Below are 24,747 nucleotides of genomic sequence, written 5' to 3' on the forward strand. Positions count from 1 at the left end.
CAATTATATAACATGATAACAAGTATAGCCTACAGGGGAAGCATAATGTTGAGGTTGGAGGAAATAAAGTTTGACACCCAGGTCTAGATGGATAAATTGCACTACAGGAGGTAAAAAATGTGTATTTTGAATATTTTGGGTGAACTGTCCATTTCAGTTTACCCAAAACAACCTTACAGATCGTTCGAAATGAGATTAAGAAAAAAGAATTCAGTCTGAAATACTCAAGATGGTCCTCACAAATATAGACGAGCACACACACACACCCACACTACTGCAAATATATCTTAATGAATTCCTTATTATCTCCTACAAATGCGTATGTTGCATTCATGAATACTTAATACCGAAGTGTGAGAACACTTCTTTTTTAAAAGAAACGTGATTTCCTTCAGCTCAGGCACATAATGAAGCGATTAAAATGAATGAAGGGGGGTCTCTTTTGTAACATTTCACTCCACTGTGATGACCGGATCCATTTCGGTTTGGTCCGTGGCACCCTTCCCCTCTCCAAACCGTGCCACCGCCGTAACATTTTAACTCTCGATGCACCCTCTCTGGACGAGCTCACGGGTCGCAGTCTCACCAGAAGAGGGCATTCCGCTTCTCCCTGACAAAGTTGCCTTGACATGCAGACGTGATTAACAACAGCGTCATGCTGTATTTCAAACCGAGCGACACCGAGACCGAACGGCACATTTGGACGAAAAGGTGGATATTTGGATATATGACTATCATCCCGCGACGCTCGTCGGTGACAGCGTTTCGCACAGAGACTTGTGGATAAACGAGCGTTACTTTCCGTGTGCGCCATGCGCGGAGCAGACTGAGCCGAGCATCCTTGAGACGAATAGAGACGCCGGAGAGAAGGAATCTAAAGGGCTGCTTGACTCCTTTTGGAAAATAACCTTCTGTGTTTTTTTTGCATCATGTGTGCGCATTTGTGAAGTTTGGCGTGAGGATTTTTGCGGAATCTCCATGTGAGACTGACATGAATTACTTGGATGTGGCTTGGGTATTGTCTGCGCCTGCTGCGGTACTCTTTTTGGCTGTAACTTGAAAAAAAAAAAGAGAACGATTCTTTCCCCTGCGAAGAAGACATGGATAGGGAGTTGTGAAACCGGATTTTTTATTTATTTTTTTTGCTTTTTGCACCCTTATAATCTGGAGTTGGAAGTAAATGACAATCGGCCCGGTTCAGCTGTACGGTTATAGATGCAGAACTGAACCGGATAGCGCATCCAGGTCCGGGAGAGTAAAGGGCAGGTGCGCTTTGGAGTCGGCGGCTGCGCGGAGAGACCGGGCTAGTGGATTAGGACGGTACCTGTCTGTGGAGAAGAGCGCGTCATGCGGACTCGGATGTCGCGCACAAGAAGCCATTAAAACCTGTAGGCTGGAGCTGACAGATACGCGGATATGGGTAAGTTCTGTTTATGTTACTGTCTTTTTTCATAGCGTGGGTTGGTTCCGAATGCACTCCTGCTGTCCTCCTTTCTCACAACACACCACAAAATGTCTTGCCTCCTTCGAGAAGAACCTGGTTTGAATGCATCAAAAATGGTCGTCTTTTCAGATGCACTTCATCTAATAAGGGTTTTTGGCGTCTTTTTTTTTCTTTTTTTTTTTTTGCTAAGTGGTTCGTGAAGCTTGAGGAATGTGGCTGAATCCTGTGCTGTAGCCTGTTAGTCGCAGAGCTGCAATGTGTTTTTCCTCCATTTCCTGACGGTCTGGCTTATTACAGACTGAGGACACTTGTCTTTCTATTTCAGTTTCTAAGATTTGTCTCAAAAAATCACGCGCAAATCAAATAACCCTGCCTCTAACTGAGGACTATCCCCCTTTTTTTCCCCTTGACTAGTTAGACTGTCTGCCTCATTGACATGGACTGAAATGCTAATCACGGGTAAATGTTGGAAGCCAGTCAACTTTATAAAGCGTGGCCCTGCATAATCATTGATTGTCCTTAATCTGTACGCACGGAGCCTATTGTCCGGTCTCATCTCGGTGCTACAACGCCTCCCCCCACCTCCAAAACTCTTGTGGGGGCTGAAGGCACCGGGTCGTGCAGGTTTTGCTTAGCAGACTGATTCTCATTCAAGAAAGTCGTCGTATTCTGCACCTGCTATCAAGAGGGACTCTCCAAATCGAGCATAAAACTGTGCGTCCATCTATCAATACTCTGTGTGTGTGTGTGTGTGTGTGTGTGTGTGTGTGTGTGTGTGTGTGTGTGGTCAATACCCTCTCCTTCAGTAGTGCGTGTTTGTGTCCCTCATCTTATTATCAGTTATATATAATCAGATTTTTTGACCGCCTCCCACCACCTTTTTGGACCCCCCTTTCACCAAGTCCCTCTATTGGAATTTAGTAGTATTTCACCACCTTTCTCTCTCTCTCTCTCTCAAAAAAAAAATCAAATAATCTGGGTTTCTTCTCCCATCACTTGCACTCTCTTTGTCTGATACTATTATCTGAGGTAGCCTAATCTCCTCAGCCATCCTTAACTGGTATACAGATGGCCAAGTTCACTGGTGGTGCTGTGCCATTAATTGTGAGGCCGCATGATATATTGACCCACAGTGGGTTACTGCACCACATCAATATAAGCTACAACGGCACACAAAGCCATACAGTACAGGCTGTGGGAGCTCAGACGCAATTTATGTGTACTGCAAAGCAGCCATATATGGTTAATCAAAGAAGGCTGCTTTATGGGCCCGGAGCTTCATTACAGAAGTCTGGAATCCCATCTCGTCTCAGTGTAGGGGGACATTTAGGATTTTTGACATCACAAATGTGTTTCTTAACTGCATTTAGGGAAAAAAAAAATGCAGTCTTTGGATAAGATTTTAGCTATTTTAGAACCATCCCAACTGAAGAATTTACCTAAGATAGGAGTCCTAAGTTAAGATACCACGAACCATGTCCTAAATTTAAAATACTTGCTAAAAGTGGCAGCACCAGTGTTGTTAGGTCTGTATGGCAATGACAATGAAAAACAACGTGATCTTCTAACAGGGTTCAATGTTAATTCTTTTGTTAATATTATGTTAATGTTAATGTTTGCCCCAAGTCAGTTCTTGTGTGCCCCTTTACAAATTGTCTTATTTATTAGCAGTTATCAAATAACAACAAAGGTTTAAGTTAACTGTCATGTTTAACCAAGGGCTGCTCATTCACTAGGAGCTGTCGTAGGCACTTGCTTGAGGTTCTTGAAGATGTTAGAAGAGCCTTCAAGAACCTCAAGCAAAGTCTTGTTGTGATAATAAGCAAAGAAAGATGGGACGTCTTCACATGTGAGAGGCTGAAAACAGGAATTTTTGCATGAAAAATTACTTAGTGATTAATCAAAAACCAAATAATTTATGTTCCTAAATTAACACTTGCCTGGTTGGGCAACTGAGCTGCTTGACTTACCAGCTCAACACGGCATTTTACTTGACTGGGCAAGCGAGCAACCCCTAATGTTGAGTGCTCTGACTATTGTGATTGAAAGGCGTCTCAAACTGTATGATGACACTGAAGATTGTCCGGACCGTGTATTAATGGATGCTAAGACGACTCCCAAGATGATTAATTTTGAATTTGATTGACATACTATGTCAGGCTCTGGAGAAAGGGGTTTCCTCTCTTCCACAGACACAACTAAGGTCTCTGACTCATCAGAGATAAAACTGAGCAGCTGTCTTTTCATGTCCATCATAGCAAGCTAACTAGCCAGTGACAAGTTGGTTGAGACAGTCGTTGTCAAGGATACAGGCAGCCTTGGGTACGTTCTAAACGCAGATACAGGGATGGCAGGATGAGTGGATTACCATTTCTTAAATCAGTTTAGATGTGATGTCTGATTTAGAGTGTAGGAACTGCTGCTCCAGGAAGTTAGAATTTTTCCTGTCTTTGAAACTTTGGCCAAGACAGGACAAACAGTTAAGATTTATTTTTTCTGTAATGCAGCCAATGTTTCTTCTGTCAGAAACTCCTACTGACTTAAAGTGCAAGAGTTACATGCACATGCAGGTGCACAAAGATGCCTAGAGACGCGTGTCCAGGTGCACACACCAGTCCAAAATTGCAACTTTTGTCAACCATATAGCCTCATGCTGTTGCCCACAATTATTGGAAGATTACATGGCGCTGTAGTCTCAGTTATCCACCATTGTATCTGACTGTGATGCTCTTCATTAACAGCGTGCAATGCACTTATGTTTCATGGACCATATCATTGGAGATCTGCTTTGCAAAAAGAGAACAGTAGGGCAGGGGTAGTAAAAAGCTACAGCCAGAGACGCAGTTGCAGAGCTTTAAGGTACATTTTAAGACCTCAATGACACCTTTCCTACATCTAAAACAGGGGTTTTCAAAGTGTGAAGCCCTGAGCCTCCCTTCAGACAACCCAGTGAGCACCAACTGGGATTTCAACATTTGTATCTAGCTGAAAATTGGTTTATATTCGGTATAAACATCTAAGATCTAAGCGAGATGATTTTGATTTGTGTGACTCATAATTCACAGGCCTGCACAGAGACATAATTTCAATGCATTTAATGTTTAATATAAAATGTCATAAATATAAATCATATAGGGCGTATGCTGCCAACAAGCAGCGTCCAGGACATCGTAATGAGAGATGTTCTTAATGTAGAACAAAGAAACTGCACTTCTTACTGTAGCCTAACTAATACTTAGGTGTATCGGTTACAGCTTCAATTATTCATGAGGTATATGCACCAGGAGATATTATAAAGAGCAACAAAGGCATTTATTTGTAAAGGAAGATTGGATATAGATAGGCAACTGCAGTTGAAGTCCTGTATGTGGTAGAGTTTGATCTTTTTTGTGTTTTTTTTCAAAGCTGGCTGTCAACTGAGAAATTTGGTGCATTTTGTTAGTGAAAGGCCACAGTGACAATGGGCTATTATTTGCACAAAGTCTAAATGTGAACATTCAATCAGCATCGTCTAATAGTAGATGAAAAATCTCACATTTGAACCAATTCTGATCGTCTTTTCACCTGTGACTATTGTTGTTTTTTTCCACGAAAGGTGGAGAAAGGCGCCCCCCCCCTTAGCAATATCTATCAGAACATAGTTTGATAAAGTGTTTGACAGTTTCATGTAGATACATTGAATACAAGCTGCCATGAAAACACAAAATGAATACGCTCGGGCTCATGAACACTATCATATCCCAATGCTGCCACTGCTGATAAGCAAAAGAAAATGTACAGATGGATGGATCAACAACTATCAGAACAGCTTTTTGTTTAAATTGCATTACTTCCCAAACAAGATCAGTAAAACAACAAACTTCTTTTAGCATCTCAGTGCTTCCACCCTTTGGAGTGCACAAGCTACATGATCGACAATTATCGATATCTACTGCTATGAAACTTAACAGTCATGATAGACTTTTGAGCTATATCACCCAGTCCTGAACATTAGTATAATATTTGATCCCACTGACACTCAGCCATTGAGCCAAGATTGCCCAATACTGCTGTTACATTATGTCAGACTACCGAGACTTAAAAAAAAAAAAGGTTTCTGACTCTGGGAAAGTGGGAAAAACAGTACAGTTCTCTATACTCTTTTTAACCAAATCACACTCATTTAGGCTATTGCATGTGGTGTGCTTTTGATATCTAATTTAATATTTTTTTCATTTCCATTCGCTGAGCTTCCCTCAAAACTGTTTGTAGTCCACTTGGGGAAGCCTGCTTACTGCTTTCAAAAAGCCCCTGATCTAAAACATATTTTTGCTGTGGAAAAAGAATGGCGACCTTTCAATAGATGCTATCTCACTTTGTTAAAACTAAAATCAGTGGGCTAGCAGCCATACCGGCTCATCTGCGAGTTCACAGTTGCTCTGTATAGGCAACAGATGACCTTCTGCCGGCCCTACAGCATCCAACAGGCAGCATTGTTGAAATGTCAGGTGAAGCAGGTGAACAGAGGCTGGGATCAACATGCCCGTTGAGGGCAATATCTTGGCATTTGTTATTTACATTTGCTTATTTTGAAAGAAAAAATCAATAGGTTACGAAGCACTTGGGATCCAGCATCCATTATCTACAGTACATGCTTATCCTGTTCAGGTTTGTAGGGGCTAGATACATGGAGCTTAAGGCTGGTACACGAGAGAGTACACAGAGGAAAGGTTCACCAGTAACACATGTGTATGTACTAAAATAATCTTATGTTCAGCAATGTTAGACAGTGTTTCTATACTCGTAAGGACTATCATAATACATTTCCTTTCTGCTAACCTAAGCTGAACCATTACAATTTAAGCTACATTTCCACTAGTGATGTTCCTGGTGACAAATGTCCCTGTTGATAAAACGCAAATTTTAATTTAGACTAGTTGGACAGCAAGAAAACACTCAGAAAGCTGTTAAAATTGAGCATTTTAAGCTGTTGATCACAGTAGCCACTTTGCGCTACATTGCACATTTAAGTACATACAAAATAAGACAACCCACTAAATGCTTCGCGTTTTCAGACCAAAGAGGGTGACAGTGTCTGTGAGCAAATGATAGCTGCAAGCCTGCTGCACACTGCGGCTAACGTTAGCAGTACTAGCAGCAGCAGCTGTTCTCCTTGCAGGTTAATGTGCGTGTCTGCGCTGAATGTGATCACGTTCGAGTGGTTATATATCAGTATATTCTGTCACAGTCTACATTCAACATTTTTTCCATTTTCTAGATTAAAACACTGCTAAACAGTATTGGCTTTACGAGCTGTCATCTGTCTGACTTTGCTGATGAAAACATCTGAGGTTGCATGGGCCATAGATGCTTATATGCTTACGGCGTATGACAAGAGGGGCTGCTGTCTGATGGGGTCGCAGCTCCGCCTAGTGGTGGGTGTCTGCATAACATTTTAGAGGCAACAGTTAATAGGTGTTGTGCGTGAATAAAATATTGATAAATAGTTTAACGGACTAGTATTACTGGTGTCGAGGTGTGAGGGTGGCAACATTTAATTTTGTATTCAACTAATTGTGCACATCCCCAATTTGTACCCAGAGTACTCAGAAATTTTATTCCCAGGAGCTACTTTTCAAGGAACTGAAAGACCTGTGAAGATCAGGTAAATTAATCTGCTGATGTATGAAAAAGTGATAGATGTTTTGTGTGGTCACATGCAATGAATTAGTTGTTTGGTCCATAAAATGTCACAAAATGGTGAAATTGTGATCACTGTTTCCAAAAAGTCTGAGGTGACATCTACAAATGATTTGTTTTATACAAAACCCACAGATAATCAGTTTGCTGTAATAGAGGACTAAAGAAATCAGAAAATTTCATATTTAAGAGGCTGACATCAGAGAATTTGGATTTTTTTTTAGGGCTGGTAATATATCAACAGTATATCTGTGTCGTGATATTAGACTAGATATTGTCTTAGATCTTTGATATTGTTATATCAAAATATGGCATAAGTATTTTCCTGGTTTTAAAAGCTTTACCTGTAAAGTGGTGTAATTTTCTGAACTGGTGTTTTAGCTGTTCTATTATAAGCCTTTACCCACTTAGTCATTATACCCACATTACTGAAATTATTTATCAAAAATCTCATTGTGTTAATATTTTGTAAAATGATTAATAGTCATCCCTACAATACTGATTTGATTTTGTCCATGTCCCCTAGCCCCAGTCAGAATATCTCCACTTTCCAAACACGTCCTCCATCCAAAGATGCACAACTCGAATGATTATTTTCATCTTTCATCTTTAGATCATTTTCTTGATTAATTAATTCATTGTTTTGTCCATAAAATGTCAGAAAATGATAAAAAAAATAATAATCAGTTTCCCAAAGCCCAAGGTGATCAAAGGACAAAATAAAAAAGACATGTTTTACATAGAAGTTGAAGTCAGTGACTCTGGACAGGTCTTTCTAAAAAAGTGACTCAAATGATTAAGTGATCAATAATAGCAGTAAATAATAGTAGACAACTAATCAGTTGATTGACTTATTGCTGCAGCTGTACAACACACAAAATGATTACTTTCTCTCTTCAGCACTGTGGGTGTTTTAGTGTTTTGCACCCTCTGGTCAGGGCCGTGTGGCCCGCTGATGAACACAGAGACATCACTGTAGATTCATTGGGTCAACTTGACCAGGATGCTGCATGGTCTTCTGCTGGGTATCCAGGGTTTCACGGCAGAAGAAACAAATTACAACCTTTACAGTGACATATGAGGTTACAGCCCAGTTCGTATTGAACCCTGGTACCTGGAACAGAACTTCCATTAGCAGCGTGTCACTTAGATATAATGATAAAGGGGAGGAGCTGTCTCCAGCTTACTGTTTATTTACCCTTTGTTTTAGGATGGTATCCACAGTAATTTCAGTATCCCAAATTTGTCCAATTTTTCAATATGCTGGGTTGTCACAGCAACCATAGTGAAAAGTACTGTAGTGAAATCCACTGCAGTACAGTGAAGAGTGAAGGCTGATTGGTTATTCTTCATCACTCCACCTGCATGGAACTGTTGCTACCAGGGGAAATCAAGAATCAGACAAGGGGCATTGTTTTTGCCCCTTGTTTGATTATATATATATATATACAGTATGCATATATATATGTGTGTGTGTTTGTGTGTCTGTGTGCACACATTATTCATGACAACACTCCCTGCGGCGCTTTTCTATATTCTTCGTAATCAATGCTACAAATACAAGATGGCCAAACCAGGACTAAATGTTTTCCAACCACTGTTGAAATGGGTCTAACTTGGCAGGCCTTACTATCATCTCAAAGATAATTGGAGACTAATAGGATGGCTTAGGCCGGTCAGGGGACGTCCTTCCCTGTGTGTTCGGCTGCTGTCCAGTCTCTATGTGCAGTCAAGGCTGAGGCTGGTAGCATTTTGTCAATGACAGGCAGCAAATAGCAATGAGCCACTTGTGTGCACTCAAAGTGCACCAGTTAGCGAGTCCATTTGCCAAGTTATTAAGCTACATTTGGTTTTATTTTAGGTCAGCAGTAAAGTGCACTTACTCTCTCTATGTGTTAGGGTTGAGAGGCAGAAATAGCTATCTTCTCGTGCTGAGGACAGCACGGCTGTCTGCTGCATAACTAAGCATTACGCACATGCCTTTAGACAAACTTTAGCTTTGACCCATCCAGCCATATTAGATTTAGACGGATAGCTGCAGAGGGTGGCAAAGAAAAATGAGAAGCACAAATCGATATATTCTTACAGTGAACACTAAAAGAGAGAGCAAGAAATTCATCCTAAAAACAGGGATGCACAATATGTATGTTTTCCAAACAACACCAATAACTGATAATTAGTGTACTATGAGATACATTTTTGTATTTTAAAGTTCATATATCCTTTACGTTATGCACAACTGATGGTAAGAAAGGGCAATATGTTATATCCCATAGCTTTGACCAAACTAAATCTAACTAACATTACTATTACAACAAATATAAACAACAGTTCTGACTCTGCAAATGTTTTTTGAGTTTTTCAAATGAAGTTCATCGAAAAACTTTACAAAAATACTTTGGCTTTTTTAAAGCATTTTTCTGAAGAGCTTAACTTAAACATATTTGTCAAAACAGATATTATTACAGCTTGAATAGTAAATATCTGAATAATAAATATTAATACATATTTCCCATAATTGGTTGTTAATTTATCAGCTTGAAACAGAGCATGTGGGTGAGTGCGGTGAGAGAAAAATCTGCATTGCAATTCAGCTTTAGTTTAAACTGTAGCCTGTAAGCCAAAAAGCACTAAAAGCTTCAATGGAAAAGTCAATTGAAGCTTCTATGGAATTGCAGGCTTCAGATTTAAAATTCCAACACCACAGAACCAGCAGTGGTTTTTGGTCGCTATTAACATGTATCAATTTATTTCTTCACTATTATTATTGTTAAAAATAGTTTATTTTGTTGATAGATTATTTGTCCTCTGAGGGAAAAAATCCTCACCCTTTTTCAGGTCAGTCTATATGATGACTAAACGCTGCACAATATTCCTGTTTTTGTATTAAAGCAGCAGGATCATTTACAGATGACAGATGAGACGAGCATCTGTCTGACAGATACACAGACAGATATTTCAGTCTGCAGTGTATAAAGCACATAACTGTACAGTAACATCAGGATTTATCATCAAAAAAGTTTTATATCAGTTTGCACTTCATACACACTAAAGTGTTAAAAGTTAAAAGTAAAAAATACAAATTGGACTTGGAATAAAAGAAATAATGCACCACAGAACTGTGTGGTAATAGTATGATTCATGATCATAAACTGTTTAAATCAAGTCAGCACATCTGTCCATGTTTCACACGCTCTCTCCCTCCCACTCTCTCTGCTGCTGCTGGTGTGTTTTTAGATTCCAGAATGAATCTTTACTGACTGAAACGATGTCTCCACATTTTTTTCTTGTACCACATTACTATCATCTGTTAGTTTTACAGGGATAGCAAACCCGTATGACTTCTGTGTTACTTTTTTAAAGTACTTTGTGAACTCCATTATCAACTTCACAACAGCCGAGTTTTGACTTAAAATAGTGTGGGTGTCTGTGCGGTGCGTACTTAGGAATACATCAGACTTGTGGTGTAAGCAGTAGCTGAGCGAAATTGGAGCTGGACAGATTGGGAGATAAGGCGACGTGCCATCCCTTTAAAAAAAGTGCTCCATCCAGCCCTCCCCCACTCGCGTTCCCCACTTAAATGCTGAAATGTGTCATGCATCCCTATATATTCATGAACACAATAATCCTGCAGATGTAGTTATCAAGCAGAATATTTTACAGTTATCACTGGGGATGGAAGAGACGACTTTTTTTTTTTATTGTGATATATTGCAACATCCCTAGTTCAATAAACTTTATTGTCCAAAATGACATCAGGGCACTGAATCAGAACACGTTCACTGGCATTAATAATTTATGCAGAACTGCCAAAAAACAACAACAAAAACAACAACAACAACATACCCCAAAGAAAGAGCAAATTAGACAAAATATATGCTGATACCAATATAGACTGATATAGCTGTGAAAGTATAGGATAATTTACCTGCACTGATATTTATCATGCATCCCTGCCAGCTGTGATGGTATGGATCTTTTCTTACTGTGACAAAGCAACATATTTTTAAAGAATGGCAGCATACCACTACTGTCATAAGTGCAGTGTAGCTCCTTTAAGGAGTAAAAGGAATAAGGCAGCGCGTAAGTGTGTGCGGCGTGCAAGTGAAGGAGAGCAGACTGCAGTTGCTGCTCATAGCACTGCTGAAACTGAAACATAGGAATAAGTTGTCACTCTGGCTGCACATTGCAGGTTACAGTGTGTCAGTTAATAAATGCTGCAGCTTCTCAAGACCAAAAAGAGTCTTGTATGTTGTTTCCTAACTGCTCTAAAAGTGACGGGGTTAGCCCAGAAGTACGCGGAGAGGGAAAGGCTGACATTAAGGTAATGCTAACAAGAGCGTTGCACCAACTCTGTTGGCTTCAGTGTGACGGTATCCCTTTCTGAAGCTTTGTAATCCAGCCTTGAACTGCAGCGCGGGGTGCCTTGGGATGAGTCTGCTGACCAATCAGAGTCTGTTCTGAATTGTGTGATATGTGTGCAGTAGGCATCATGTGACTGCAGTATGTCACAGTACTGATTTTTATCATGGACCCTACCTGAAAGTTGGATCTGAAAACTAGTAAGGAAGAAAGAGGCGTTTGGGGAAGGAAAATGGGACTCAACTAGGGAAGTGAAAGGGCTGAGGAGATTTTTTGACCATATGCATAAAAATAGACTCCACATTATAAAAACATCCCAATGGCTGCAGGGTTCAAGGACATGCATAACTAGCATATTTTCAAGAGGATGAGAGAACTAAAGGAAGGAGAAATTGTTCATCTAAGTAGGTATGGCGTTAGAACAGTAATGGCGAGAGGTACATCAGGTAAGAGGTAATAGAGAGACAAACCCCATGAGTGACACCTCAGAGGGTGACTCGTGCTCCTTTGTGAATAAGATTAGAGGAGTAGTGGGGAAGGAGATGGCTTACAGAGGCATTAGCGCACAGAGCGCTCATTAAACCGCATACAGTGTCAGTAAGGGGAGAGAGGTGTCTTGTGAGGCAGGCTCAATCTGAAAGAGATGGCGGAGTCACTTCTAATAAAGCAAGCCTATTATGCACATGGGAAATAAAAGCAATAGGGGGCTGTTTCGACACCCTCCTGGGATGTGAGTCAAACACAAAATGTAGGAAACATGCATTCATGTTTAACAGCCCACACAATCTGTTCCTCAGTCAAAAGTGTTGTCTATTGAAATTGCTTTAAATGCACATGGAACATTACACATGGGCATTGTTCTATATCAGTGTTCCTCTGTTGTCTCTGCTTTTTTTTTTTCTGTAAGCCTTTGAGGCGCAGTGTTGTTGGCAAATTAGTTAAAGTTACATACAGAAACCTGAGAAGAATACATTGACTACACTCAGAAATACCGCATCTTGTGATCACCATCTTTTCTCTCTGGAATATTTATGTGAAAGTATCACAATTGTGTGGATCCGAGTTGAAGAAACATGATTGATGTATCTGCTGGTGTAATCAATAGCCAGCACAAATTATCTGTACAGTTCCATGGTTCCCTCCATCTGTAAGGAATGATGAAAGATTCCTCTGAAAACAAACAGTAAGTGTGTCTCTCACTCACTCGCACTCTTAGACACACACAAGTCCACACACATACAATACCCATATGGGATCAGCAGATGCTTGGCAAGGAGCGAAATGGCTATGTTAGATAGCATATGCTGTATGATGCCTCTCAGCCACTCTATGTCAGGGAATTATTTCTGACAAATCCTGCAAAGATTAGGGGAAAATACTAGAAAACTGAAATCATGCGTATTGCCTCAACTGCACCAAAAGTATCCTCAAAGCCCAGAGATCCCATGTTTTAGCTCAAGCTCAACACATCTACATAGAACACATTAATTTTAATAAGTTGGTGAAATCAGCATGGCGCCTGCCAAAACATCATGCATTTTGTAAGCTGCACTGTAAAAATAATACAGGAAGTGAAATCAACAGTTTTATTAGTTTTATTTATTCATGTTGATTAAACTTAAAGTAGTATTCATAGTATTTATTTTATACTTTATTAAATTAAAGCAACTAAAAGATGTTTGTAACTGGTTATGAAACAGGTGATATCTGTATATGTTTATATATACTATAATTTTGCCATTATATTTTGTTATAATGGTGGGGGACGTAACACCACTTTTGTCCATAGGTGTCATGGTTTTGATTTTTGTTGATTTCCTGTTTTATTTTGGTAGTCTTGGTTCTCCCTTGTGTGTCTAGTCTTTACTTCCTGTCTTTGTTCTTTTCCCGCCCTTTTTGATTGTCATGTCTTTCACCTGTTTGCCCACCTGTGTCTTGTTAGTTCCCTCTGTTTAGTCCCTGTGTTCCTCAGTGTCTTTGTCAGTTCGTGCTTGTTTTTCATGTATGTCAGCCTGCGTCCTGTGTGTCTCCCTCCTGTGATTCTTCTGTGTTTTTTTTCCCCCTGGCTTGTTTTTGAGTTTGCCTTTTTGGATTCTGTTTTGTTGGACTCTGGATTTTGACCTCCCTGCATTTCATGTAAGCCCTTGTTTTGTTGTTTTATTTTATTAAACCTTTTTTGAACTGGAACTCCACCTGTTGTCTGCATTTGGGTCCTCCACCTTGTGAAACCGCACCAACAGGTGCGTCCAAAATCAATACAATATTAAATTATCCATAGTCCAAAGTTATACCTTTAAATAGCTTCTTTTGACAAACCAAAAGCCCAAAATGCAAAGACCTTTATTTATTGTCATAAACAATAAAGCAGCAAATCTTTACAATTTACATACTCTGTGTGTGTGTGTGTGTGTGTGTGTGTGTGTGTGTGTGTGTGTGTGTGTGTGTGTGTGTGTGTGTGTGTGTGTGTGTGTGTGTGTGTGTGTGTGTGTGTGTGTGTGTGTGTGTACCTGTGTGTGTGTGTGTGTGTGTGTGTGTGTGTGTGTGTGTGTGTGTGTGTACCTACCTACAGCCAATTGCATACAATTTAATGAGAAAAAACTTTTCTTTTGCATTCAGAACAGTGAGTACAGATAAGAACACAGCTATCTAACAGCCTCAGTGTTTTGAGAATTGATACAGTCTCACAAAACATAATATTGCAAATACTAAAGGGTATTGATTTACACCCCTAATTGACCCTCCCTAAGTCCCGCCCCTTTTTACTCTGTGTTCCAGTGACAGTTGAGGAAGCTTGGTATCTTGGTCAGCTTTTCTCTCCTCATGTTTCCTGTACTTAGATATGCTACATGCTAGGCCTAAAGTTTGGAGGTGGTTAAAAGACATGGCTTAGGACCAATAAAAGCCACATGCATTCACATCTTAATTTAGCTAATGTTAGCAAAATGCTAACACTAACTAGCTAGCTTATCTACATCAACCATTAGCCAGCTAGTTAGCTAGCATTTAGGTATGACTAGTTATCTTTAGATGTGACCTTATATATTGCTTTTAAAGGAGACAGTAAGCAGACAGTAGAGATACCAAGCTTGCTTAACTGTCATTGGAGCACATAGAAGAAACGGACAAGATGTAGGATGGGTCAGTTGTTTTGAATCATTACATAATTGCCTCCACTTGTCTTCAAATTCAGTCTATTAAAGACAGCCAGGTCACAAACTTTTTTTTTTTTTAAATTTAACAAATAGTTTATTTTTTACAGTGAGTATGGACTACTTCTATCCGGGCATATTAATCTTATCTCACTGTGATAATGGTAATAAAGTCCATACTTGATTATACTGCCTTGAGAAACACACATAAGTAGTGAATCCCCCCTCCGTACCACCTCCTCAAGGGGAAATCAATGTATCTTAATGACAGATCATTAGTGGCTCTGTAAAGGGGAACGATTTTAATGGAAACAACTCTGTCTCACCTCAGAACAAGGAGTGATATCACCGAAAGCTACTGACCATTTTCTTCCCTTTTCAAATCGGATTTTTAGTATTTCGAACAGAGCGTCTACCTCAAGAAATTCAGAAATACCTCATACATACAGTATGTAGTTATTCTGCACAGACAGAACATGCCAGTTTTGGAAATCAGGTAGTTGTTTTCTGCAGCAGAGATGAGTTGTGTAATTCCATGAGGGTCCATAGTGATTTTTTATTTGAACCTGTGGAAGGCAGAAGTGATGATTCATGCTGAACCTGTAGTGCTTTGGTTTGGTTAAACATGAAATGGCTGGAGTCTAAATTGAAACGCCTGTGGGATTGTATACACAACCATCAGCTCTTGAATGTTAATTTGCACTGTACAGGCTGCCTTTCATGACTTATCTGCCTCTGCCATTGGTGCAGTGATGGCTTATGGGATGACTGAATACAAATAGATAAAGATATGACTGAGTAAATTGCAAGTCACTTTGCTTAAACACTGGTTGTCAGTGTGTGTATTCATTGTAAACATACAGTGCAAATGGCATCAAATCAAACAGCTAAGACCATGTAATTTGAGATAATGAGTCCACACAATATGAACTTTTCTTTATATCCCAATGTACAATGTTTTTGCGAGTAAAATAAAACTGTGAATTCTTCTATATACTATATAACAAGGTAAAGTCCAGGGTATCTCCAAACAAAGCTGTTGGACAACATGGCAAGTATCTTTTAATTGTGGTCTAGTGTGGGCCAGCAATAGACTGATGGCAGTATAAGGTAGGGCCCTATAGTTCTGTGATAATATAATCACAGCTGGAATTGAGACTTTGACAAAGCCATAACACAGATTTCATAGGGCCCTACAGTACACTAAGTCATTCTTAAAAGCTGACTTGAAGTTTGAAAATATTACTATGCAATGTGTTGTTATAAATAAGTCATTTAACTCACTTTGCCTCTCTCTAGTACATTCACATGTTAACCAACAGATGATGCTAGTTAGCTTTCCAACCAGCTGCAGCCATCCAACCCCCCAAAAATAAAATTCCACAATGCTTAGACTCACCCCCTGGTGAGTCATCTCGGACCTGATGAGTTACCGGGCTTGCAGTGCATTTTGGGAAACCCTGTACAAACTCCTGTCCTTTCAAACTACCCCATAAGACCATAAGATTCACCACAAATGTAGGCTATATGCTACATTACGTTCTTATATCATTTCTATGAATGGAAATTTCTGGGTGGGCTTTCAATTGTTCCCTGGATTTTGATTTCTGGTAACACATGGAGTCTGTTCTGGAATTATTAAAATTATTGTGAAAAATAAGCAATGCATTTGCAGAATCCTGCTTTATTTAACTCACAATCTATAGTATCTATGGTGTGGGAGACGTGACAGGTGGTGAGTCATAATATTCACAGTCACAAGCAGTTTTCTAGAATGTTTTCTCACTTGAATCCAGTCTCAGAAAGGAAGCTAAGGATATGTACTTTGGTTTGCATCTATTGGAGATGAGGAAGTATGCACCTTTATTAGGCAGCTCTTCCTTTGCTACAGAAGTAGTGCTGTGTTGTGTTTTAGAAATACTCTATCTGCAAATAAGGTTGGGAAACACCAGGTTTGATGAATTACTGAATAAGAACATATTCCACAATTACATGATGTGATAGGACTGGCCATCAATGTACATAGGTGTGTTGTGTGGATGGTGAACATGGGTCACTGTGGTGAAGAAAGGTGTTATTAATGGATGTGACAAGGAGACTGAAAATGAAAAAGGATGAATTGCTGCAACATTTGAGTGGAAGTAAGGAGTTTCAAGATATGGAAAAAGTACCTAGAAATCTGGAATGGGAAGGCTATAAGATTCATCCATAATATATAATATTATGGATGAATCTGACGGCTTCGGATATGTAAAAATGGAAGAGGCCTGGTTTTCTTAAGGTGGAGGATGAAATTACACTGAGGGATATGAGTGTGAGTCTGGGTGACTACTGATCTAATGCAATGGTAAGAGAGGAAGCCAGACCATTTTGAGAGTAAAAGAAAAAAACTAAAGGAAGGCCCTGAAAAGTGTCTCTCATTGTTAAGTTCTGGCATCTCCACATGAATCAGGAGTTAGAGAAGTCTTCCTTCCTTTAGGATATAGCAGCAGTTATTTATAATTTTCTTGACTTTCACGGCTCAATGTTGTGTTGCTTGGTGACTTTGCTTTTAAGCTTTTTTTTTTATGTTTTTGGCACTGGTGTCAGTGTCCTTCCTTTTGAGATGCACACACATTAATCATTGCACCGAATAAGACACAAAAGAGTTCGCTTTTTACAGCAGGATTGTTACGTGATCATAAAAACAAAACCATCCAAATGTGGAAGCGTGGATACTTGATGCTTGCCTCAGGATATCTCTTCAGAAGTTGTAAGCAAAACTGCCATGACTGCTGGGTCTTATCTTTTCTTGGGCAGTAAGTCAGGTCTGGGTGTGCATAAATATATCCTCTGATTTTATCTTAAGAAAAAGAAGTAAATTAGGCACAAAGATTAGCGGATACCATCATTTTCAATACTATACACTAGGAATTAGGGTTTTGTAATAAACTTAAGTGCTTAACTTGTTTCTCTCTTCTTGTTTCCCCCTCTCTCTTCCCCTGCTTATAGGCTCTGCTCTGCGGCGTCGCTGGCTAGTGGTCCAACTCCTGATGCAGGTGTGGCTGGCGGCAAATCCATCTTTGAGTGAGCGCCCGTGCCCCAAGAGCTGTCGCTGTGATGGAAAAATTGTCTACTGTGAGTCAAGCGCCTTTCGTGATGTCCCCAAGAACCTCTCAGGAGGCTGTGAAGGCCTGTCTTTACGGTACAACAGCCTCGCCAGTCTTCGCGCAGGCCAGTTTACAGGCCTCAACCACCTCATCTGGCTCTATTTGGACCACAATTACATTGCCTCTGTGGATGGAATGGCCTTTCAGGGTGTCCGCAGGCTCAAAGAGCTCATCCTGAGTTCCAACAAGATCACATCGCTCCACAACACCACATTCCACCCTGTCCCTAATTTGCGCAATCTGGACCTGTCATACAACAAACTGCAAGCCTTGCAGCCTGGGCAGTTCCAGGGCCTGCGGAAGCTTCTCAGCCTTCACATACGCTCAAACTCTCTAAAAATCATCCCAGTCCGCCTGTTCCAAGATTGCAGAAATCTTGAATTCTTGGATCTAGGTTACAACCGCCTGCGCAGCATCACCCGGAATGCATTTTCAGGCCTAGTCAAGCTCACTGAGCTGCATCTGGAGCATAACCAGTTCTCAAAGATCAATTTCTCACACTTTCCTCGCCTCTACAATCTGCGGGCACTTTACCTGCAGTGGAATCGCATTCGCTCAATGAACCAGGGCCTGACCTGGACCTGGGCCTCCATCCAGAAACTGGATCTGTCTGGGAATGATCTGACTGAAGTGGATGCTGTAGTTTACCAATGTCTACCCAACCTGCAGACCCTCAATCTGGACTCCAACAAGCTGACCAATGTCTCCCAGGAGGTTGTTGATGCCTGGATCTCCTTGACTACGATTAGTTTAGCTGGGAATGTATGGGACTGTGGCCCTGCCATCTGTCCTCTGGTGGGCTGGCTGAGAAACTTCAGAGGGGCAAAGGAGACAACCATGATCTGTGCCTCCCCCAAGAAGGCTCAGGGGGAGAAAGTGATGGATGCTGTCGAAGCTTTTGGTGTTTGTCAATCAAACCCAGCGACAACTCTCACTGTGAGTATTCCTTCAAGCCCATCCAGCATCCCTGTGCAGACTGAACGTCGCCCAGCCATTCTGGCTTCACCTACTGGTTCTGGAAAAAGAGGAGAGGGATCTGTCAGAGGCCCCACATCTTCAGCTGTGACCCCACCTGTGGCACTTCCCCCAGAGCAAGACTTGGAGCCTGTGTCCTTTCATAAGATTGTGGCTGGAAGTGTTGCCCTTTTTCTATCCGTTGCGATGATCCTCTTGGTAATCTACGTGTCTTGGAAGCGCTATCCTAGCAGTGTCAAGCAGCTGCAGGAGCACTCGGCAGCAGCCCGCAAACGCCGCAAGAAAGCTAGAGAGACGGAGCGCACCCTGAGCTCCCCACTGCAGGAGTACTATGTGGACTACAAGCCCACCAATTCTGAGGCCATGGATGTGCTTGTCAATGGAACCGGACCGTGCACCTATACGATCTCAGGCTCCCGAGAATGCGAGGTATGACCCACACCACCGCTACTCCTCCTAAACAAAACTCTGTCCACAGCGCGGCAACCAGAGGTAATTATTTACACTGCTTTGATAGATGATAAGTCTGCTACTTGATTACTTAGCCTTACACAGCAGGTTAGGTAAATACTGTCTACCCATGGATTATTACTGAACAAAGCAGAGGCGGTTTTAGCATCACTTTGTGTATAACAAGATATCTCATGCTTTCAGATGGGTGTTTGTATATTCGCTTAAACTCTAATCTCTGTTGAGATTCAAATGTTTGCTTTGCCGCAGAATTGTACAGAAATACAGATAAATGAGACTGATTACATTTCCTATTCTGCATAATCTTGAGCTTAAGCAATGCTGTTTGTGATAAGACATTTGTGATTGTTTAGGTGCTCGTTTGCTTTTTTTGCTTGCGTATCACAGGCTTTGGGCTTTGTGTGTTTGCTCTACTGCTATTGAGTTTTTGATGTGCAGTATTGTGAGGGGAGAACAGCTGAATGGAGGGAAGAATCACTTTTGGACACTGGATGTGAATTCTAATAGATGCTGAATAGAGCTTCCCCTGAGCTGATGACTTAACACTTTTTTTTTAAACATAGGTATGACTCAAGATAGTTGTTGGAAAATACTTAATGCTCATAGTCCCCCAACAGCGATTCCTTTCTGATTTTTTTCCCCTCCTTTGCACACTGATTTGCCGAAGTTACTCATTTGTTTACTCCCTGGCTTAATTGATTTGTCACACATAAACTGAAATGCACACTTTCACTGGCCATCCACACCCGAACTCACACAGAGATAGAAAAAAAATACACATTTTGTGACACACACACACAAGCAGAGAAAGAAGTAGTGTTTGATAGTCCCAAAAGGAGTGGGAATCCTTTGAAATGTTTCGTACACAGGCAAGTGAATTTCTTCAAAACAGTATTTACAGACTACAGCAATGTGGGAATACCACTTTTCTCCTCTCCCTTTCAGCTGCTACACTCTTGTGTACCTGACATACAGTAGCAGTCTTGTTTAAAGCTTTTATTCTGCTGCTGAATTTTGGCAAGTTTTCCAGGCTACAGCTAAGCAAAGCTTCTGTAGTTTATCACTGATCGACTGGCCCTGTCAAAACACAGGGTGAAGGATTGGCTAAGCCCACCTTGATGATCAGGTAGCCCACCCTCTGAAGCTGTAATCCAAGACGTATTTTGGTTAAGCTCTATATATTTTAACATTACCAGCCCACTCATCCTTAGTCTAGTTCCTAGATTTTCTCAGCATTTCCATGGCATGATTTTCTGGCAGCCTTTCTCTGGAGGAATGACTGTAAATGCAGAGGTTTAAACAGCGAGGAGGTGGAGGAGGAGGAGGAGGGCTCGATCCTCCACATTCTTTTCCATTTCTGTTGCTGACCGTCTGGCTTTCCTGGAGGCAGGTCACCTGATAATATGTAATACCTGCAGGTTTGCTCACACTGGTTTGATTGTAAAGAGGGACTACAAATAACAGCTGCCATTTTGTTATTATTTGCCCCATCCTCCCCCATACTGGCTTTGAGTGCCTCCTTTCAGCCCACAGTGCTGCTTTATGTGAATTTTTAAATGTAAAACTCAATAGAAAGTGATGATGGATGGATGGATGGATGGATGGATAGATGGATGGAGGGGGAAAATAAAAGATGCTGTAGTTAATCCTTTTTAGAGATGTACTTTATTTTCTACAATGCAGAGCAACCTTCAATTTGAATTATACATTTTTCACATTCAACTCAACATGCCATGCTGTCTTCAAGCCAAGAAAACGTGTAGTGTCATCTTATTTTCAGATCAAAATGTGAAGCACAGTATGATCCTAAGCCAAAGCAATATGCACAGAATGTACAGAGACTAGATATGATAATAGGGACACCTGTGAAATACAATAACATCACAAATATGCCTCAAAACATTGTAGAGATACTGCCTTTTTTTAATGCAGTCCCACCAAAAAAATAATAAAATAATAAGCTTCACAGAGGTTAACAGTTACAGTGGTTGTAGGGGTGTTTGGGACTTCAAAGGCCTGTACAGGTGTTCATGTTCTTGTGGCCGCCTCCTATAATTTAAATGATTACTTAGTCTAATTAGCTAGTTAATTGACAAAGTACACAGCAGGAGACAGCTGCCCACAGGAATCAAATCAATATGAAAATGTAGATGAACTTAAATAGAGGCTGTGATGCCAAGAATTGATATTTTCATCTAATCAAAAAGTTTCAAAAATATTGATTGAATTTTGATATACTGTTGTACAATTAAAAAGAATCTGATCATGAAATGATTTTGTTCTATAAATTCTGATTAAATTCAAAGATGGATGACATGCCTCCACTTCCTCCTGCTGTACAAAAGAGGCCAAAATATCTTGGATATGAGCGCTGCCATCTTGTGCTGGTGACGTCATTTGGAGCCAGAATCTGCACGGCAGTGGTCAGGGTTGGAGCCACGCTTTCAAGTCCCTGCCCACACAGCCAGCCGACTCAGTCGCGAGCGGAGCTCATTTGTCAGTCGTGATGTGAAATCCCTTCCTTTATAGCATCAAATAACTAATTGCAACCAAGCTGATCCAAAAAATGAACACTTAGACATACATCCATATAACAGCAATGGACAAAGGAATGTATGAAGAATACTGCAGCCAGCCACCAGGCAGCGATTAAGATGTTTAGACTTCACTTTTAGGGAGTTCTCATGTTGTCCATCTCAATATGTGTCAACAGTCTAGGGTAGGGTTGCAGATTTTTTTTTTTTTTTGCATTCTCCCTAATGAGTTAGTTTAAAACATAACAAAAGATTAATCAAATAATCATTGATTAATTAGATACAAACCCATTTTTTTGTTTTCTTATAACCTAATTTTTCTCTCACATTTTCCTTAATTTTTTTTGGGCTTCGCTAGACAAAACAATGTCAAATAAGGGGCCAATTACTGCCCTTTTTTAAAAATAATCAAGTATCAATTATCGATTATGTGTTTTTAATCTGTTAAACTCTTAACAGCAATTAATCAATTAATGATTGGAAATTAACAATATTAGTCTAGGCCATTAAAAATGCCTTCAGAAAATAAAGTACTTTGAGAATTGTAGTCATTCCTTCAAAATGGCCCCCTTGATTGTCAGCGTGTTCATTTCAGGTTATTCGTAAAAAAAAAAAAAAAAAAAAAAAAAAGAAACTGTTTCAGTTGTTATTAGTTTCTTCTGTTTTCATACAGCCCCAAAGTTGTCTCAGGGGGCTTACAGAATTAAACCTTAAAATGTAATACCATATATTACAGTGTTTATAAGAAAATTGTTAATGTCAGCAGTAATTTAATATTAAGCAAACAATGGATGGCTATTGGACTGAGGATCAGGAGGAATTAACAGCCTGAGGGAGGAGGAGGGGATACTGTCACACTAGGTGACAGCAAACAAAAAGAATATGTTGGTTGCCTTCCAGTATGTCATATTACAAGGGATAAAAATGGCTGATTGTCATTCCCAACAGTCATTTTGATTCCTGACGCCTCATGCCAGTTGGATCAGGCAATTATCAGACTCGTATTCCAGGGTGACCCTTTAAGAGACCTTATCTATGAAAGACAATGTCCATCTCCACCTCACACAGAATACCTTGCGTCCTCTCCATCAGTGTAAGCTCGAAGCGGGCCTGTCGTTTACCATTTAAATCATCACATCTATCGTTAGCCTTTTATCTTGACTTGATTGAACTTGGCAATTTAGCTGACTCTTTCATCCTGTGAGCCAAATAAAGCAGGAATTAACCCATACTAAGAGGGCCAAGGGCCAAATCAACATTACAGAGCCAGCAGAGTGTAACAACAATATTTGTGATTCATCAACCAGCATTCGTATGAAGGTACTGTCGACAAAGAAATGCAAGCCAGAAGAAAAGCTTATTTTTTTTTTATAATTTACGTCAAAACAGGAATAGATCAAGCGGGTAAAGGAAGCTGATAAAGGAGAGTGAAGTGAGCCTCTACACAAAAGCTAACACTACACAGTGAAAAACAAATAAAAGGGCTCCCAATAGAATGTTTAAAATGATACAGTTCTAGTTCTCATGAATAGCAATTTGATCACCAATACTGATATTCACCACCTTATATAAGCCTTATATAAGCTATACCTAAGGGAGGGAAGTTGGCAGACACAGGTAATATAAATCAGGCCATTAGCTGAACACATTTTCTAATCTGAGGAAGGTGAGATGTGTTCATAACATACTGTAAATATCAGTGAAAATGTGTGTGAGCAAAACTAACCCAAGCACATTCAATGGATCAAAAGAAAAGTTGAGCATACTAAAACAGAGTGCAGTTCTGTTGTTGGAAATGGTAAAGTTTTTGAATTTTGTCAAGTATTGAGTGAGACTGCTGCCACCATCAGCCATTAAGATATCACAGAGAGGAGTGAGAGGGAGGTTCGACATCAGACAAGCAGCAGGGAAAAAGGGTGGAATATTTTCACATCTAACTTGGTGAATTAAGATTTAATTTTATTGGTGATTGGTGATTGGATTAGTGGAAAGAGAATATTCATATATTTCATCAAATTTGTTTTATAAAAAAGATTATTTTGTTTCTGTCGATTTTGAATGAAGTGTATTTTATTAGAGCTTGGTGGCTTTGGTGAGAGTGATAATTTGGCTGTTTCTGCTTAAACAAACCAAACTAAACCCACTCCATAATGTTGTCAAACACTTAAAATAACAATCTGAGCCTGTGAGTGGTAAAACATGAATTTTTAATTTACAGACATTGATGGTGCACAGTTGCCCCAAAGGACTACATTGCAGTCCATTTTGTGGCTGACAGCTCCAGTGGTCTCACTCTGTACTGGGCCACTTTCAAAAAAGTTATTGTTCTGTCATATTGTCAGACACTTAAAATAACTGTCTGAGCTTGTCAGTTGCAAAACAAGCATCTTTAGTAAGCATACATTGATGATGCACAATTGCCGCTAAGGATTACATTGCAGCCTGTTTTGTGGCTAATGGCTGCAGTGGTCTCTCTGAATACTGGACAAAATTGGGTCCACTTTGAAAAATACCAACTTTATGCTTTTATGTTTCTAACAATAGAATTGACAGGGGTTGCTGTATTCGTAAAACAGCCAACTGGTAAAATGTACCCCCATATAGAATATAATAATAGTATGAAAATTACTACATTCCCCATAGGGCTATATTTTACTGGCTGTTATGAATGAATCTTCACAGTTTCTAACAATAACGGGTGCTACAAAACACAATTTTGGGAAAAGTCAGAGACTTAAATATTTTACTGAGACAAAATTACATACAGTCAAGAAGCAGCCATGTTGGTGGTTCTAGTGTTAATGTGTTAAACTAATCCTTTTTCATATATTCAGGTTTAAACAGACATGTCTTGTTCAGTTTTACTGTAAAGTACAGTAGCAGATCAGGTGGTTATCTTCCATAGGCTGTTTAAATAAAAAAAAATATATATATATATAAGGTTCACTCTGTCCCTCCCTCCCTTGTTTCTGCAATCTGCTAAT

At 40.0% G+C, this 24,747-nt stretch overlaps 1 protein-coding gene across 2 annotated transcripts in view; it reads left to right on the plus strand.

Annotated features, from left to right (window-relative positions):
• Positions 1-648: 648 nt before the first annotated feature.
• The window catches only part of LOC146308185 (leucine-rich repeat transmembrane neuronal protein 4), a 159,883-nt gene continuing 135,784 nt past the window's right edge, over positions 649-24,747 (plus strand). Inside the window, exons 1-2 of one of the 2 annotated variants that reach the window (XM_084745750.1) lie at positions 649-1,420; positions 17,626-19,187. In XM_084745750.1, coding sequence (XP_084601876.1) covers positions 1,417-1,420; positions 17,626-19,187 — 1,566 coding nt within the window. In that variant the 5' untranslated portion in view covers positions 649-1,416. Of the gene's footprint in view, positions 1,421-17,625; positions 19,194-24,747 lie in introns of those variants that run through there. The other variant, XM_084745751.1, reaches the window with a different exon arrangement.

The sequence above is a fragment of the Lutjanus erythropterus genome, chromosome 20 (genome assembly GCF_056507025.1).
Source record: "Lutjanus erythropterus isolate fLutEry1 chromosome 20, fLutEry1.hap2, whole genome shotgun sequence".
Lineage (NCBI taxonomy): Eukaryota > Metazoa > Chordata > Actinopteri > Lutjaniformes > Lutjanidae > Lutjanus > Lutjanus erythropterus.